Source organism: Hipposideros armiger, unplaced genomic scaffold, assembly GCF_001890085.2.
Source record: "Hipposideros armiger isolate ML-2016 unplaced genomic scaffold, ASM189008v1 scaffold_28, whole genome shotgun sequence".
Classification (NCBI taxonomy): domain Eukaryota; kingdom Metazoa; phylum Chordata; class Mammalia; order Chiroptera; family Hipposideridae; genus Hipposideros; species Hipposideros armiger.
The window spans coordinates 5,864,789-5,882,226 of record NW_017731378.1 but is presented as its reverse complement, the minus strand read 5'-3'; the positions used below and the strand labels follow the sequence as shown (position 1 = coordinate 5,882,226).

At 39.8% G+C, this 17,438-nt stretch overlaps 1 protein-coding gene across 1 annotated transcript in view; it reads right to left on the bottom strand.

Annotated features, from left to right (window-relative positions):
- The window catches only part of CFAP58 (cilia and flagella associated protein 58), a 97,187-nt gene that overhangs the window by 7,511 nt on the left and 72,238 nt on the right, over positions 1 to 17,438 (bottom strand). The window contains exon 15 of the mRNA XM_019636289.1: positions 537 to 656. Within this exon, the coding sequence (XP_019491834.1) occupies positions 537 to 656 (120 nt within the window). The remainder of the gene's footprint in view (positions 1 to 536; positions 657 to 17,438) is intronic.

Genomic DNA, 17,438 nt, shown 5'->3' with positions numbered 1-17,438 from the left:
ACTTTGAAGGGAATTTATACTAAGAGGATCCTTGCACGACTTTATTTCCCTTTCATGGCAATAGATCTGATAGATGGTCATGAACAAGGTCCTGGTGGTGGGGAGCAGCTGGTGCCTTGTGTGCACCATTCAGGTGGGATGGGAGAGCAGAATCCTGCTTCAGCACCAGGGTCTACTTCAGTGGTCAGTGGCGTTCACATATTCCCTCTGTTCTTCCCTACCATCCAAGTCCTCTAAGTCAACTTGAGAAAATCCATAAAAAACTGTATCCCCCAAATTTCCATTCCATTGCCATCATCCTGTCCCCAACTCTTTCCTCGCTTGCTCACCTCCCTCTTTCAGGAAAGGAGAATTGTGGGGTCTATTCGTCTAGGAGCTGAGGGGTGGTGCTGAGGCTTGCCCTGCTCCTAAGGCTGATCTCAGTGGAGGATGTCATGCGGGAGACCAGCTCCTTGTGCTGAGGCAGTGGACGTGTCCAGAGCATTGCCCACAGCGTGGCCACCTTCGGCCAGGACAGGGCAGAGGCTGCCACTTACTTTAAGCTGCTTCGTCTTCTCGCGCAGCGTGTGGCGGTATATCTGCAGCTGCTCCGCAGCCTCGGGCCCAGGCTGCCGGGCTAGGATGTGCTTTAGCTCCACGTACAGTTTCTCCTTTTCCTGGTAGAGAGCATAGCCACACGCAGAGATAAATAGGCCCATCCAGAAAATGAAAGTGCCTTTAGCAGCGTGGTCTGAATGGTTCTGGACCATCCTAAGTTACTTCACAGCTCCATGCTGATTACATTCACCGGTAGATTCCTTCAGTCGTGCACCAAACCAACCCTGATCAACGGATGTGCCCAGCATTTGGATACAAATAATCAGGCAGATGCGGAAGAGAAAGTCCCTCTCTACCTACATTTATGATCACATGACTGAAAGACAAGGGCAGTGTTGAAAGATGTCGACAAAGTGTTGTGACCAGTAAAAGCAGGGACTAACTTTGATTGGAGGAGTTGGGGGAGATTTCACAAAAATGTCACCTGAATTGTCCCTTGAAGGGAAAGAAAAGGAGAGCTTTTTAGGCTGAGGTTCAGTGCCGGAGCAGGGGAGTGGTGAATCCAGCCCAGCAGGTACACAGGACAGGCAGCGCAACAGTAGAGAGAAAAGGCTGGGCTCGTAGCTTGGGACCAGACTGTGTGTGTCACACCGAATACGATCTGGGACCACATCTTTTAGGCAACTGGGAGTCAAGGATGAGTCACACCTGGGTCTGTCTTCAGAGGACTAACTCCAGCAGGAAAGCAGAGAACAGGATTAGGAAACTGCTGAGGGCAACAGTATAAGCAGAAGATAAAGAAAGCTGAACCTAAGACAACTGGAAAGGAAGATAGGTACATAAGAAGACATTTCCAAGGCAGAATTGGTGGAATCTGATGAAGGATGAGATATGTGAAAGAAGGAACAGGAGTCAAGATGACTCCAAAGTCTCTAACGTGGACATACGGAGCTGGGGGGTGATGGTCATGGAGGCAGTGTGGCTAGGAGAGAAGATGGTGCGGACAGAAAGGAAAGGAAACTGTTACTGCACTCTCCTGAGAATCAGTGGGTTCAGGTTATGTTGAGCATGAGGCCCGGTAGTGATGTGACCCACGCACCAACCGAGCGTTCCTGACTCGCTAGCCAGGAACCCACCGAAAGGGTACCTGAGAGGACTGGGTGGGAGACTGGAAAAGAAAGAGACTAGAGACAAAAGCTGGGGGCAGGAGGTCCACCCAATGCTGATGGCAGAGAATGGCCTCGTTTATTGTTTGTATACAGCTTTTATAGCAAAAGTAACATTCCTTAGGTAGGGGGTTTTGGGACCTTGAGGGAGTAGCCCCCTCCTCCCAGGGAACAAATTCCTTGGAAGCAATCTTTCCAAAGCGAGATAAAACAAAGTATAGCAAGCAGAAACTGTTAACAGGATGGCCTTCCACTCTGTAGCTTTCAAGGCCATTGGGTGTTTCCTCCTCAGTGGCCAACCTTCCCATGCTGCTCACCTGGGCCTGAGAGCCTGTCAGCCTGCCAGCTCTCAGGCTTAACCCTTACTGCAGACCTCCGGCTCCCTACACTGTAGGATATCTAGAAGAGAGGTTGAACATGTGATCCCAGAGTTGAGAACTGAGGAACAAGTTGGAGCTAAATGTGGGTCATGGGTAGAGGCCTGAGAGTGATGGCTTATAGGATGAACCTGGACAACCAGGCTTGGGGGAGAGCCAGCATATAGGGGTAGGTAAGTAAGAAAGATCCAGAGAAAGACAATAAGGGAGAGTAATTGAATGTCCCCCAAACCAAGAAAAGGCGGACATCCTAAAAAGGGAGGAGTGATTTGGGTGGTCGGTGACATCAAGTGGGGTAAAGAGAAGAAAACAGGAGAGGGCCCTTGGTGTGGACTATCAGGACAGCACCACTGGCCTTGTCAGAAAGGTTGCAGTAACATTTGGGGAGCAAAAGTCACACAGGTTGAAGAAAAAATCAGAAGTAGGAAGTACAGGAAATGACTCTTTTAAGAAACATGACGTAGGATGAAAAGAGATCTAGAAATGATTTGAGGGAATAGGTAGAAATCCAGAAAAACTAGGATACATGAATTTGTAGAACTAAAAGAAAGGACTTCCTCGGAACCCAAAGCAAATCACAATTAGGTAACAATTTAACCAATAAACAATATAGAATTCCCATTCATACCCAGAAGTTGAATTCTTTGCCACATGTTTTTGGATCCTTGAACTATTAATAAAGATATTACATATAAGCAAAGATTTCTAAAGCATTCAAATCCTCGATTCTCATTCCTCCAAATGGTATTAATTTGAACAAACATTGATAAAAAGTAGTATGTCTACTTATTTGTCTCTGTACTTATTATTTCCTTATCGTATTTAAAGGAAAAAATATAAGTAAAAGCCCTCTCATTAAATGAATCATCCTGTCAAATAGAAACTAATTTTTACCTAGAGCTAAGTATTCTTAGCATTGTCATCAAATGATCTGTTTTTGCCAAAGCACATAAAAGTCATTTTAAAAAATAGGTAAAAGAAAATTCATTAACTAGTCATTGTTACCATTTGTCTCAGTTTTTCCTTTTCCCTGGCCAAATCATAAAAACTTAATTATAAATAGCATGGCTCTATTTTCAAGAGTATATGTAACTTGAAAATTAGTTGGATGGAATAAACTTCTGGAGAAACACATATCACCTAATACCCACCATTTTAAAAATAACTCCAGAAATGGCAAAGAAATCCAAAAGCCCACACAAAAGAAGAACAAATTGAATTACAAAGCAGTGACTTTCCCTTGCCACACAGCACCTCCTGTCACACCTTACAATATAATCTTCCCAGGAAATGGATGTAGCAAGCAATGAGCAAGATATCAGGAGGTGAGTTTATTTTCTATAGCCACTTAACGCCTGCTCTGTTGGAAAAATAACACTTCTGACAAGGCTTCAAGATTCAATTTGGAGAGGGTAATAAGCAGTGGAGAAGCTCATGGAACTGTTTCGCCCATTTCTTTCAGCTCACCTCTCTATGTGCCAGAATATAGGGAGGCTAGAAAAGTAAAGAACCCCACAATGATGAGGAGGAACCAATCTGGTTTGGGATATAATAACGTCTTAAACTGAAAACGCCATCTTACTCCAACAACCTTCCAATGTTTCACGGGTGTAATTCTTTTCAATGACTCTTGGGAAGGAGGGAGGAAAGCGACATAAAAGAAAATCTGGAAGAAGCAAAAATTTGCTACCTCACCTCATAGGTGAGAACCCCAAGGTCAATGGGAATAAATGGTGTGTCCAAAGTCCCTTGAAAAGTCAGAAACCTCATCATGATAGACTTGAGACTCACTTTTCCATGCAACACCTCCCCCAGGGCTTGAAAACATGCTATAACCCTGAAAGAATCCGGATCAAATTGAGCTACATAAAAGGCTCCACGATAACATCAGTCCAAAGCGGAGCCAGGTTCAAAGCCAGGTTAGAGGGTTTTAGCGGGAAGAGCACGACTCAGCTCCCACCTCGCCTGACCTGCACCGTCTGAATGAGCCCTGCCCATGTCCTCTCATAGGATGTGCAAACTTCATGTGCAGAGTAAACAGCCTCCCCACTTATTCTGTCATCTATAACTTCCGTGTGTGTGTGTGTGTGTGTGTGTGTGTGTGTGTCTAGAAAATGAATTAAAATGGATTTATTCTAAAAGATAACAGAGTGACTGAACAGCAAGGATCCACAAGTGTTGATGAGAAGTGAGGAAACTCGGTGCATTAGCATTAAACCTGCCTGAGTATTTAAAGTCAAGGAGTTCTGAGAACCAAATAACCCAGGACAAGTGACGCATGTGTGCTCACGGTGGGTGGGAAGAATACCAAATGAAACTCCAGGGACTAAGGCAGCGGGAGGCACGAAGAGCAGAGGGGAGGGAAATGGGAGGCTCGCGGTTGAAACGCACTGTTGGGCTCCAGCGCGCGCGACTTTCAGTCTATGCTTGCAACCGAAAACCCGGTAAACCAAAGCGAAGCCTGGTCAGCATTAACATTCTAGCTGTGTGTATCATACAGATTTGTATTTGGGGAGAACGTGCTAGTAATTTAGATAAATATGGAGTGTTTGATGTATTGATGGTCTTAAGTACGACTGTTTTCCAATTTATTTCTCTCCTAACCCTCTGTAAGGGCCAACCAAGCTCTTCAAACATTGTGCAATGGTGTGTATAATAACCCCATTTAGAGACAAAGCATGCAATTCTATTATAAAGAGAATCTATCTTATGCAACAGAGACTCATTTGCTGTCCAATGTATATTGTCTCCATAAGCCAGCAGTGGCATAACCAGCTGCCTGGTGATACATATCCTGTCCTTCTTCATTAAGCCGCCTCCATTCCTTTTTAAATCAAGTCAGTTAATTTGTCACTGGGTTAGAAGCACCATATGTCAATGAAATATCATAAGAAAATCATAAATAGTTTAATATTTCCCCACCCACAAAAGATTGCATCTTCAGGTTAGCATTTCTTTATTCAGAGTTTGTTCATGAGGCACATTCATATTACTTTGTAGCATGCCTCACTCTTTAAATTATTTTATGAACAGCTATACTGGAAAAAAAGGCTAGACTATTGATGCCAAGAGACTAGCTTTCTCTTTGGCTGAGCATTTCTTGCAAGCATTAACCATACCATGTCCATTCTTGAAATGATGCTCTCTTCTTAGACACCCCAGTCTCTCAGTTGGATAGACTGTCAGACATGGTTATGGATTCTTTTGTTACAAGGGTCTCTGCCAATTTATGCTGGATAACAGCACGGTTCATTGTCAATATTGGCTGAGTACAGTTGTATGAAATTAATTACAGTATTCAGTTCAAATAATGCTGTCATTACATGGTGACAGTCTCTGATCCCATATTAGAAACTCAGATATGGAATCACTCAGACTTCAGATGTTTGTATTTTATCTGACAATAAATTAAAAGTCTACATTCTGAACAGTATATGCAAATAAGAGTCAATGTTATTCTGGGTATAATTCAGAGGAAGAAATTGAGTTGCTCACAAGAACTCCTTTCCACATTGAGCTACAATTTTATATTCGCTGTCTGTTTATATTCTCTGTCTTTTGCTTTGCACCTTCTCCTGAAAACAGAAGGGAGTTCACGTTGAATATGCACCTTAACACCTCTTCTTCTTCAGCTCACCTACTCAAGGCAGTAACTGACTAAGAGGATCTAATTTGTTTTGTTTTAACCTGTATCTGTGTTTGGCAAATGCCAGTGCATTGATTCTGCTCACCCTGGATTCATCAGTTTGCTTGGGAGAGCACTGGGAATAATCGCCTCACCCCATGAACTAGCTAACTCATGTGAAACAGGCAGCTTTCCCCCTGATTCAAAGATACATGCTTATCTACACCCTCCAGGACCAAAGCCACCCACTCAGATGCTTGGATACCACACACTCCAAGGACCAAGAGGCTGTCTTGTATTCACTCTAGCTCACCCAATGGGTTCAAGATGAAGTGAATTTTTTTTTAATCCCATAACCAATGCTTCTGAGAAAGCCTACTTCATAGAATACACAGAAAATCTCCTTTCCAAAATGTCAACATATGCCTTATGTTATTTCAGTATTTAATCTTCATGATTCCATTGTTTCTCTCCAATTGAATTATGAGCCTTTAAGGTCGGAATCATGAGAGATCTTTCTATATATCTCTCATACCTACTATTGTGCTCTACTCATTCTAGGAGCTTGGTAGTTTTGCTGCTTGCAATTATATTGTCAGCAAACTATGCCCATCATATTGTAGTAGTACACATCAACAGAGGTAAGATATATTCATGCTGAGAACTTTTACTTGAATTAGACCATTGGGTAACATCTTCCAATTAGTGGAGCTTGTGTAATTCACCCTAGTGAGCCAGTATTGTAAGTTTTATGACTTTGAGTTAAATTTTTTCATTGTCTATATCGTATGTAACTCAGGAAATCGCTTGTTGTACAACTGTGATCTCTTACTTAAATGTTTATAATGGTTTTCTGATAGTGTGAGTGGTTTCAAATACTTTTTTAATTCATAATATTCGCAAATGTTTTCAATTAATTGGCCTTGAAAACCCTACTTGTATGTACATGTGCATACTGATACATTAAGTACAAACATGCAAGCATAACTCTTAAACTACAGTCCTCAACTAAATAATGTGTTGACTTTTTACAACAGCCTTCTTAAAGAGAAATTCTAATTGCACACATCATTCTTTTCCACTCTTAAAAAAATGCAATGCACTTTTGCCTCTTTGCTTGGTTCCATCCTTTTTCCATCTCCCCACCCCATCCATAATTCTTAACAAAAGACTAACGCCAGGTTTAACATCTTAAGCAAAATTGCTTTCCTCTCTACATAAAGGCAACTTCAGAACACTGCCTAATTTATCTAGAAATGCCTGCTTTCGTTAGTAGGAAAATAAATTAGAAACTCTGTAAATATATTACATTTCTATCTAGCTTTAGAAAAGGAAAGAATAATGGCTGGAACCTTGGGACTTTCTTGTTTATTAGCTTTACAACAAAAATGTCAGCTAAACTGAAGTCTGGACCTATCTTGTTTATGATGTCATGAAGTGGTAAAGCCCCTTGGAGAGAACGGGAGATGCTGAATTTGGGGATGAAACAGAATTACACAGCTGAGTTCCCAATGAGCAGGGAGCTACTTGGTTACACAGTGGTTCTTGGCTTCCAGTGTAGATGATTAAGTGTTTTATGAGGCATAAGAGAAATTTCCATGCACTAACCTTCATCATTTTTTAACAATAGGAAAAAAAATGCTTCTGGTGCTTTCTGATGTAAGCAACACAAACTTTCTTGAGAAATCTTTTTGCAAGGGATTTTATTTCCAAATGCAAATATATATTTGTGAAATCCTGTACTAAGTATATAATTGTCTAGACTAGCCTGAACTTTATTACCCAAACTGTTGACTTATTTCGCCTTTGCATCTTACCTAGCAACTTCACATATGTGAAGAACTTGCACATATTAAATAATGCTAATGTTGACTTCTCTTAAAGCCTATAATGAAACAGGTCTAAAAAATTCAAGTCAACTAAGTTTCTGTTTATTACCAGTACTACGCATATTACATGCTAGTTTCATACAAAGATAAGTAAGGCCAACAAACTTCAAGAAGCTTAATATTCAGTTGAGGAAAAACAAAGAACTAAGTTGTAAAAGAAGACAAAGTAATGCCAGGTCCCCAAAGAGATGGCCAGAAGTAGGGTGCAATGTGTGGGTAGGTCCATTTGACGGACCATAGGGAGGGAAATAGTTTAGATGGATCTTGGTGAGAGTAACAGTAGAAACAATAATATTTGTATTAATGAATTAGAGAAGGACCTCACAATCAAAGGGCAAATTTAATAGATAAAGTCACTTGAAGTCAATCCATTTCAAATGTGACCAATTTTCATAAGACATAGTAAAGAAAAAAGTTTGAATGAGACATTTTTCCTTGAAAAACTGATCTAATACTCATCAAAAGAAGTTTATTTGTCTCATAATTTAAAACTTTATGTTTTAATTTTAATAATGTACTACTTACTGGAACAAACAATGTAAATGATTGGGGATTTTGACATAACTAACAGCATTTATTATAGTACAATTGACTTTCTTCATATATCTGACTTCTGTAGTACAAGTTTTTCTTAAATTTTTATTATGTAGCAACCATATAAAAGAATATATATAGCATATATCACTATAAAGCATAATAATAAAATGAAATAGAACATTATCAAATACCTAGAATCTGTGTATTCCCTTCTCCATCCCATCCCTGTGCCTACACAAATGCTACCATCTGCCAAGGTAAGCACCACTCTGAATCCTGTTTTCACTCCCTAGATTTTTTCATATAGTTTTAACATATATCTACTATTTAATTGTGCTTTACTTTGAGCTTTATAAAAATATATCCAAGTGTACCTAGATTCCTTTGACTTGCTTATTTTACTCAGCATGATGGTGCTAAGATTTGTTGATGTTGTCGTGTGTTTCTGTTCATGTCATTCATTCTATTGGGTGAGAATTCCACAATTTACTCATTCTTCTATTGGTGGGCATTTGGGTTGTTCCCAGGGTTTTGTCTTTATCAACAATGTTGCTATGAATATTCTTGTGCATGTTCCCTGGCTCACAAGTACCAGTCTTCCCAGACTGTAGACCTAAAAGTGAAATTGGAACTGTTGTATCTTAAAGATATATGAATATTCAGCTTTGTAAGATAGTATAAAATAATTTTCCAAAATGTTGAATAAAAATCCCCACTGATCTGCCTCTTTGCCATTGCTTAGTGTTGCCAGGCATATCTAAGCAGAGGACCCGCTAAGCCATACCCAGACTTCTGACCCACTGAAATTATGAGATAATGTGTGTTGTTTTAAGCTGTTAAATTGGTAGTAATTTATAACAGAGCAAGAGATAACTAACACGGACATCTTAACTTTTGTCTCTCTAGAAATATTAAGACTATGTCTCAATGTGGTGATACATTTCATATCCCTGATTATAAAATAAGGTTGAACATTTGTTTCCAAGTTTATTCATCATTTGTGTTTCTTTTTCTGAGAAATGCCTATTCGTATAGATTGTTTTCCTATTTTTCTACTGAGCTTTTTTTTCTTACTGATTTGTAATTCTTTATATATTCTGGATAGATAAATACATATAATATTGTGCCTTGCACTCTTTATGACTTCTTTCAAGAAGCAGACATTCTTAATTTTAATGTAGTAAGACTTACCCATAATTTCTTTTATGATTACTGCTTTTTGTATCTTAGTTAAGTATTCAGACCAATTATTTTTAAAAGACTTCTTTTATCAGAAATATTCAAAGGTTTTATTAATTTCTCCCAAATCTCATCTTAATCCTTTGATATTTAAAACATTCTTTTTTGAGGTACCCGCACTTATACTTGTTTAACTTTCTCTTTTTCCACCAGATGCTGATTTGTCATTACCTTTGTATATGATGCCATCATTTTTTAAATATCACTTTCGTTAACTTCATGAGATCTGGCATCTTTTGCAAAGTTTACAATTTTACTTTACAATTGCTTTACATCATATTTGCATACGATGGGTATGAATAACATTTAACAATCCTACTGAAAAAGGAAGACCAGTGATGCCCAGATGGGCAGGAGTCAGTGACATGATCTGGGAGGCATGTCTGAGTGGACAATAGCCATATACATGGCAAGCTCATTAGCGAATGTATTTATATTATAACAACATTCACTTTCCTGCACATCTCACAATTGGGCGTAATTGGACAAAGAATATGGGAAAAGAGTAATAGAAGCAATAGCAGCAGCTCTCATTATAGAACACGCATTATGGATGTGTTGGGGATGGTACTAAGCTCAACACGTGTTATTTCAATAACTCATCCCAACAAACCTGAGAATTGATTGTTTACTCAGCTATTTAAACATGCATTCATTCAACCATTCATTCATCCAACCATTCATCTATCCATCCCTTCAACACGTGCTGATGGATGTGCCAGGCACTGAGCTACATTCTGGCATCATCATCAATCTTTTCATGGTTGTTCTCATTGTCACCAGCTGCCATTTATTAAGCAATTACTGTATGCCAGTTACATTTAATAAATTGTGTCCAATTCTATAAATCAATGAGTATCTTCCTTTTACCCATCGGGAAATAGGTTAAGTAGTTGACCAAGGTCACTAGTGCTAGAGCTATGAAGCCAACCCAATTCCAAAAACCATAATTCTTTTACAGAGTCTAAACTGAGAATTTAGACTCTAATGAGATAGATAGACAAAGGAGTCAGCAATATGTTGTGATAAGAGCAATTCTAGACAGACAAAAATGATACCACAAGAATAAGAGAAGGGACAACCCTAGAAAGAAAGATCCCTAAGATTCCACCAATAATGGTCCATCCCTTCCCAAGCTCAAGGAGTTTATCTGCAAAGGCCGCCTGGCTTTCCCCTGGATAGCTCGCTCTCTCTCTCTCTCTCTCTCTCTCTCTCTCTCTCTCTCTCTCTCTCTCTCATTCCTGCTTCTTGGTCATTTGCTCAGGTATGGGTGAACTAGGCTGCATGAATGTTGGGGTTCAAGAGAGAGATAGCCTTGGGGCATGCTTTAATCAAGTACATACTCCTTGGTCCAAAATGGGGCTCCTTCCTCAGGCCCTATCTAATCTGTCTAACTTAGAAGAAGACCTTGAGGCCTCCCACACTTTTCTCCTTAAAGCCTGGGGTCAAGAGTCAAGCCAGACAGTGAACTCCGAGCTTCCTCGCACCCAGGTGGCACTGGCATAGGAAACATAAGGGAAATTCTAGAACCATAAATAATTAATTAGGCCTACAATAGGAATGATCCCTTAGGGACTAATAGGATACGGCAGAATGACTCCAATTATTTATAACATAATAATTATAATAGCTAACATGTATCGAGCACATACCACAAGCTCTGAAAAACACTTTATAGACATTATCCATGTAATCCTCATATATCGACTCATTTCACAAATGAGGAAACTGAGGCTCAGCTAGGCTAAGTAATTTGCCCAAGATCACACACCTACAAATAACAGAGGCAGGATTCTAATCCAGACCCGTGTGGCTCCAAGCCTGGGTCAGCGGACCGTTGGCTTCCTCTAGTCCACTGCCAAGCAAACTTCTTCTACCACTCTCGGTCACCAGCCAAACCAGAGGGCGTGAGGGACCTGGAGACAACAGAGCAGCTGTGCAAACTGTACACTGACAATGAAAGCTGCACAAAGAAAAGACCTTACACAGCCAAGTTATTAAAATATGCAATGGGGCCGATGGAAGGCAGCGCAGGGAAATCTCGCTAACTTGGAAAATTCTTTGGACTAGTGCGTGGTTCTGAGTAAGCCGAATTAAATTTTAAAACAAGTAATACTCTGGTGGGCTCACTCACGTTGAAATAACTCCAAGTAATGTGGATATTGTGATTAAATCCTAAAAAGTAATAGGACCATGAGATTACAGCATAGGCTCAGAGCAGCGAGGGCGCCATCCTCACTCTGCTCCCCTTCATGTTCCCTGTGTGCCCATCACACTGAGTCATTGTCACTCCCTGATCCACCAGGTTTGTTTAAGCCTCCTTGCTTTTGCACTGGCTGGCCACTTATTTATCCAGAATGCCGTTCCCCGACTCCCACCTCCACCCCTTGTCACGCCTTCTCATCCATGAAGACCCTGCTCAAAGTAAATACTGCTGGGAAGCCTTTCCAGTTTCCTCAACTTGACTGCATCCTTGGTGTTATCAGAGCGTTGTTCGTTATTTTAAACTTGGGTTGATTTAGTCATATTCTTCAGCTCATGGTACATTATCACATTAGTCTATCTGTAACTTTATATATAGCACAAATAACTATATAATAAGCATCTTCAGTATGACATTTTTTACACAACTGATTTGTTTTCTCTGGATTAATTCCTAATGTAGAATTTGAGTCAGAGTTTGCACATTATAAGGCCTTTAATACATACTACCAACCTCTCTTCTAGGACATTTATATCAATTTAAACTCCACCCACAGTACAGAAAGTGCCTGTGACCTCCACATTCTCACTAACACTAGGTATCACCATTCTTGTTTTCATCTTTGCCAATCTGATAGGAAAAAAAAATTATTCCTTTAATTTTTATTCTTTTGATTACTAATGTTAATCATAGTTTATATGGTCATTAGCTGCTCATATTTCTTCCTCTGTGAATTGTTTACTTATGATCTCTACCAATTTAATCCATGAGGTAATCTTTTTTAATTGTTTGCAAAAGCTCTTCATGTGTTAAGGTTATTAAGCCTTTCTCTGCCATATTTGTTGTAAATATTTTTTCTTTTGTTGTCTTTCCATTTTTAAACTGTTTTCTACTGTGCTAATCATGTTTCAGACTTTTTATGTAGACAATGCTATCACTCTTTTCCTTTGTGATTTCTGCTGTTAGTGTTATATTTAGAAAGTTTTTCCTGTACCTTCAGGTACATACCCTAGAGAGATGCTCACATATGTGTACAAGGAAAGTTGTACAGGAATGACCACTGAAATCACTTTTATAATATCGAAAGTTTGGAGAAAAAATTAATTTCCATCATAAAAAAATATATAGTAGAGATACACAATAGAATTACCTACATCATCTATGGGTATCCACATGGATATTTCCCAAGAAAAAAAAGAACAAAATGAATAAGAGTACATGCAAGGGAGGGCACGAAAGAAACGGGGCTTTGAAGGAATTTAGAGGTCTTCACCCAATCTGAAAGATCTACTTAATTTATTTTTTAATCTGAAACAAATGTGACAAAATATTAATATTCACTATTCTGGGTAGGTAGAATGTATGTTTGTTCTATTATAATCTACTTTTCTACATAACATTTTTTCCCCAAGTGAAAAAAGGGGGGACTTTCCAAGAATACATTTTTATTTTATTCTAGAACTTTTGCAATATTTCTTAAATTTTAGTGTATAGTATGAAGTAGGACTGTAATTGAATGAGTGAGTGAGGGAAATGGGTAAGTGAATGAAAAGAATAAATTATAAATGACTTACTCATCTAAATACCTAAATAATTCTCTGCCACTGCCATAAGTGTCATCATACAGATTACATAAACATGCTCAGTAAATCAGAAAGAACTCAGCAGTCAAGATAGTACTCAAGCAATCATGGCCATAAAATAGATGTGTGCTGGTCAATATGGTCCCATTTGCCTCATGTGGCTATCAAGCACTTGAGATGTGGATAGTCTGAATTGATATGTGCTGTAAGTATAAAATATATAGACGACATTGTAGACTTAGTATTTTAAATTTTTAAAATATCATATTAATAACCTTTAAAACTCATTTCATGTTGAAATGACATGATTTTTTATAAATTGGGTTAAGCAATGTATATGATTAAAATTAATTTCACCTGATTCTTTTTACCTTGTTATTGTGACTACCAGAAAATTTACAATTGCAGATACGGTTCACATTCTATTTTTATTAGGCAGCACCGAAATAGAGCAATAATGTTGTTTTAGATCCAAAACTGTAGAAGAAAAATGCATGTCCAGTTTTCGCATTTGCCTAATCGGAATGCAAACCAACCACCTCTTTATATAAATATCGGCATGAAACTAGATGAAAAAGTATGAGGTCATTATGCTGTGGAGCTGACAACTAGGAAAATTAGACCTTACACAAATTGTTCCATAAGGCACTTAAAATTTTAGGGAAGTGGAAAATTTTGTATTAAGTCCTGTAATACAAAATAGATTCATTTCCGAAAGAAGACCATAGAGCGAGAAGGTAACGTGAAGAACAGAGAAAAGACATTTTTATTGTCAGCCTGCTAACGTTGCCTTTGCAATGGATCATTGCTGTATCAGCTCATGTTATTTAAACGGTCCTGGAGTTACTCCCTTTTTAATGCAGTCCACTCTTGGCTGAAAAGTGATGATTCCAGTGTAGCCCCATTGACCCTAAGACCCATGTTCTCTATCCATGGTCAAAGAAAGCTACCAAGAAATAATCTCATACTAACTTCAGAATTTCTTTGGTATCAACTACTGTGAAGGGACTATATTATCCACATCAGTACTCAAAATCCCCCTTTTCTCATAACCTGCAGCTACTCTCACATCCTTGACTTCACAATTCCTAGAAATACTTCTTTCATGTGCTGCCTGTCTATCCATCTCTCACTGTTATCATGATTACCTTTCTTAAAAGTCAAGAGAAAAACTCTGGCGAGGATAGAATCCTCCCCCACCCTGAGCGGGGATGGGGGGCAGGACGGCGGGGTAGGGAGGTGGAGGGAGGCTGACAGTGAGAGGGCAAAGCCAGAGTGCTCTCAAATAGGCAGAAAAAGAGGAAAGGCTGTGAAAACAGATTAAGTTTATATTTTGTGTACTGTCTAAACCAGCCATAGCCAAGAGTTATAATTCTATGCATAGCCAGAGGGTTAACACGGCTAATTAAACAGATTAAAAGATGAGATTTTATAAAACAAAAGCAAGGGATGGTACAAAAATGTACCTTGAGTCAGTTTTTATTTAAGAGAAATTCAAGTTGTATCAGATCTTGCAGAATGGAAGGATTTCACAAGTCAGAGAGCATCTGTAATAGTTAATATTGAAGAGTAATTAAGACTTCTCCAAATAGATGCCATTTGATTTTCAGAACTGACACTTACTGAGGGGCCCTTAAATAACAAGGAAGTTTTGGTAACCAAATTTGGGAAATAGGATAGGAAAGACCACAATAGGCAGGGCATTTTTTTTCTTTAATCTGGTAGAAATAGTACACCTGAAATTCCAAAACTGGTTTAATCTGAATGTCATTAATTCAAGAGCGGGCTTTAAATGCTCTAACTCTGAATGCAGACTCCTGAGTTCTTTTTCTTACTCCTTCACTCTCTGCCCTCAGTGGAACCTTTTGCTCAACCCTCCTAACTCCCCTCAGCCCATTGGCCTCCTCCTGGCTTTAGCGTCCCCACCACCACCACCACCTCTACCCCAGAGTCAGACTTTTCAAAAGCCCTCTACACTTAAACTCCTACAACCTGACCCTCTGTCCTGCCTGCCGTGCACAGTCCCAGCACTAGCCCTCTCTGTCTGTCCAATTCCTCGGATCCCGGGCCACCCAGGGCTGCCGGAGGGCCCTGCAGGACTTACAAGAGTGGGGCCATTACAAATTCAAACTAGCACATTGACTTGTTCCTTCCCCCTACTCAGCAATTCTCACTTTCATTTCTGTGACTATCCAGGTATCACCTCCTCAGCAGCCTCCTCAGATCTCTCTCCTCAGGACCTGTTTCAGCTTGGTTAACACTCACTCTCAGGAAATTACCTGATCTGAACAGACAGAAGGTGTCTTAAGAGACCCTGACCCTCATCACTAGACATCAGTGCTACGTAAATCCTCTCTTCCTTCCTATCCATATCACGTGGTTGCCTTCACCCTCTCTCCCTGTATATACGTCTGCATGAATAAACACGTGGACATATACCCATGCACTTAAAACCGCACATACTAAACCCCTACACACACAAACATGCCTGTCTACCTTGAATCCCCTCCTCTCCTTCTGGGCTTGCTCTCCGCATTCATGCCTGACAACCACATGACTCTCACCCTCTCTCTCTAAAATGTGTACCAAGGATTGGAAGAGCACATGTCACTCCATTATACTTAGGGAGTGGGGCTGCAACAAAAAGGGACAGAGGTCCTGCATGGTTTATTCTGTGTGTGTCTAAACTCTTTAAATCTTTTATAACAATAATATTTTATATGTGCGTTTTCAATTTTTTTTTCCCTCGGTCTTTCATAGCCAAATTTCTTACACAAGTAACTGAAGTCTACTGCCTCCATGCTCTTACCATCTCTCCCCTTCCGAGTCCTTTGCAGCCTGGCTTCCATGCGCAACAACCTCCCAGAGCTGGACTCTCCAAGGGTCCGAGTGGGCGACTTCCTTGTGGCCACATCCTTCCCTCCGTTCTACATATCTTGGCAGATGCCAGCAGTGAGGACCTCCTCCCCACCTGAAATCCCCTCCTCTCGGGGCCTCTGTGAGACTGCCCTCAGACTTCCATTGTAAAACCAAACACGTTTCACTGAAGGACCCTGCAAACAGCCAAATGGTCTTTTCTTTTCCTTCTAAAACCAAGGGAAGTGACAGAAACTACAGAATGGGGAGCATGCGTTTGTAAATAAAATGTCATCCTCGACATACCTTTGCACAACCATCTTCCCCATTGTCTCCACTTTGGGAAAAAGCCAAAGATGATAAGGCCAAACCAAAGTTTCCGTTACCCTCAGTGTTGCCGAGGGAACTTCTGGTCAATCATCCTCTACACACATTCTCCAAGGGACACAGGGCTGGGTCCTCCCTTCCTGAGCTCACTCAGCTTCTCTCCACTCCACCTCTGTCCATTACCTCTCCCTTGTGAGGAAGGGGCAAAAATAATATTCTACCCGAACAGGATTTTGAAAAATGAAGAGAGGTTCAGTACCTGGACAAGGCAAGGATAGACATTTTCCATGGAGAATTTCATTTTCAAAGACAGAAAGAAAATCTGTGTTTAGAGAACCACAGTTAGATAAACCTTTTGAGTGTAAGTAAGAAATCAATGAGTGTGAGCATTAAATGAGATAGTGTAGGCAGAAGTGCTTTGCAAAATGTAACTTGCTAGACAAACGTCAGATGCTTCCATCATCACCTATCTCACAGAGCATGAGAGGATATATGTAAAATCGCTTTGTCAACCGGAAAAAACATTTGTAAGTTATAATTATTATGTGATTTTTTTTTTGCCTTTAGCTAGATTAAGAGGCAGACCCTGGCAATATTGAAGAAAATTAAGATACCATCTAATTTCTTTTAAATCTACATTCCTGAGAATTCTAATTAATTTCCATCCTCTTACCTCTTTGCAGATGAATTGATTGCAATAAACTTCAAAGTCTGTTAACACAGAGTCAAGTTCCTGGTAACTATCAACTAGGCTACAGGACTTTGAATTTGAGGCCTGAGTGGCAGCTTTTGTGCCAGGTCCACTTTAGCAAGGCCAGTCCATTTTCTCTTGTGACCATTTCAACTTCCTTCAGCATCATAACGTCACAACTCTACTGCAGTAGCTTCCCGGCCATTCACTCTACCTTTAGCCTCTCTGAATTCTCACCCATCCTTCCCATGGGTGCTGAAAACACCAACATCATTTTTATTATTCCCACTAATGTTTTTTTGCTTTGTAATAACTCATATTATAAACAAAGTGATAAGTCAGAAAATTAAAACACATTGAATAATTATTGGAAAAGAAGAGGAAAACCATCACTTCTTAGAGAAGGTA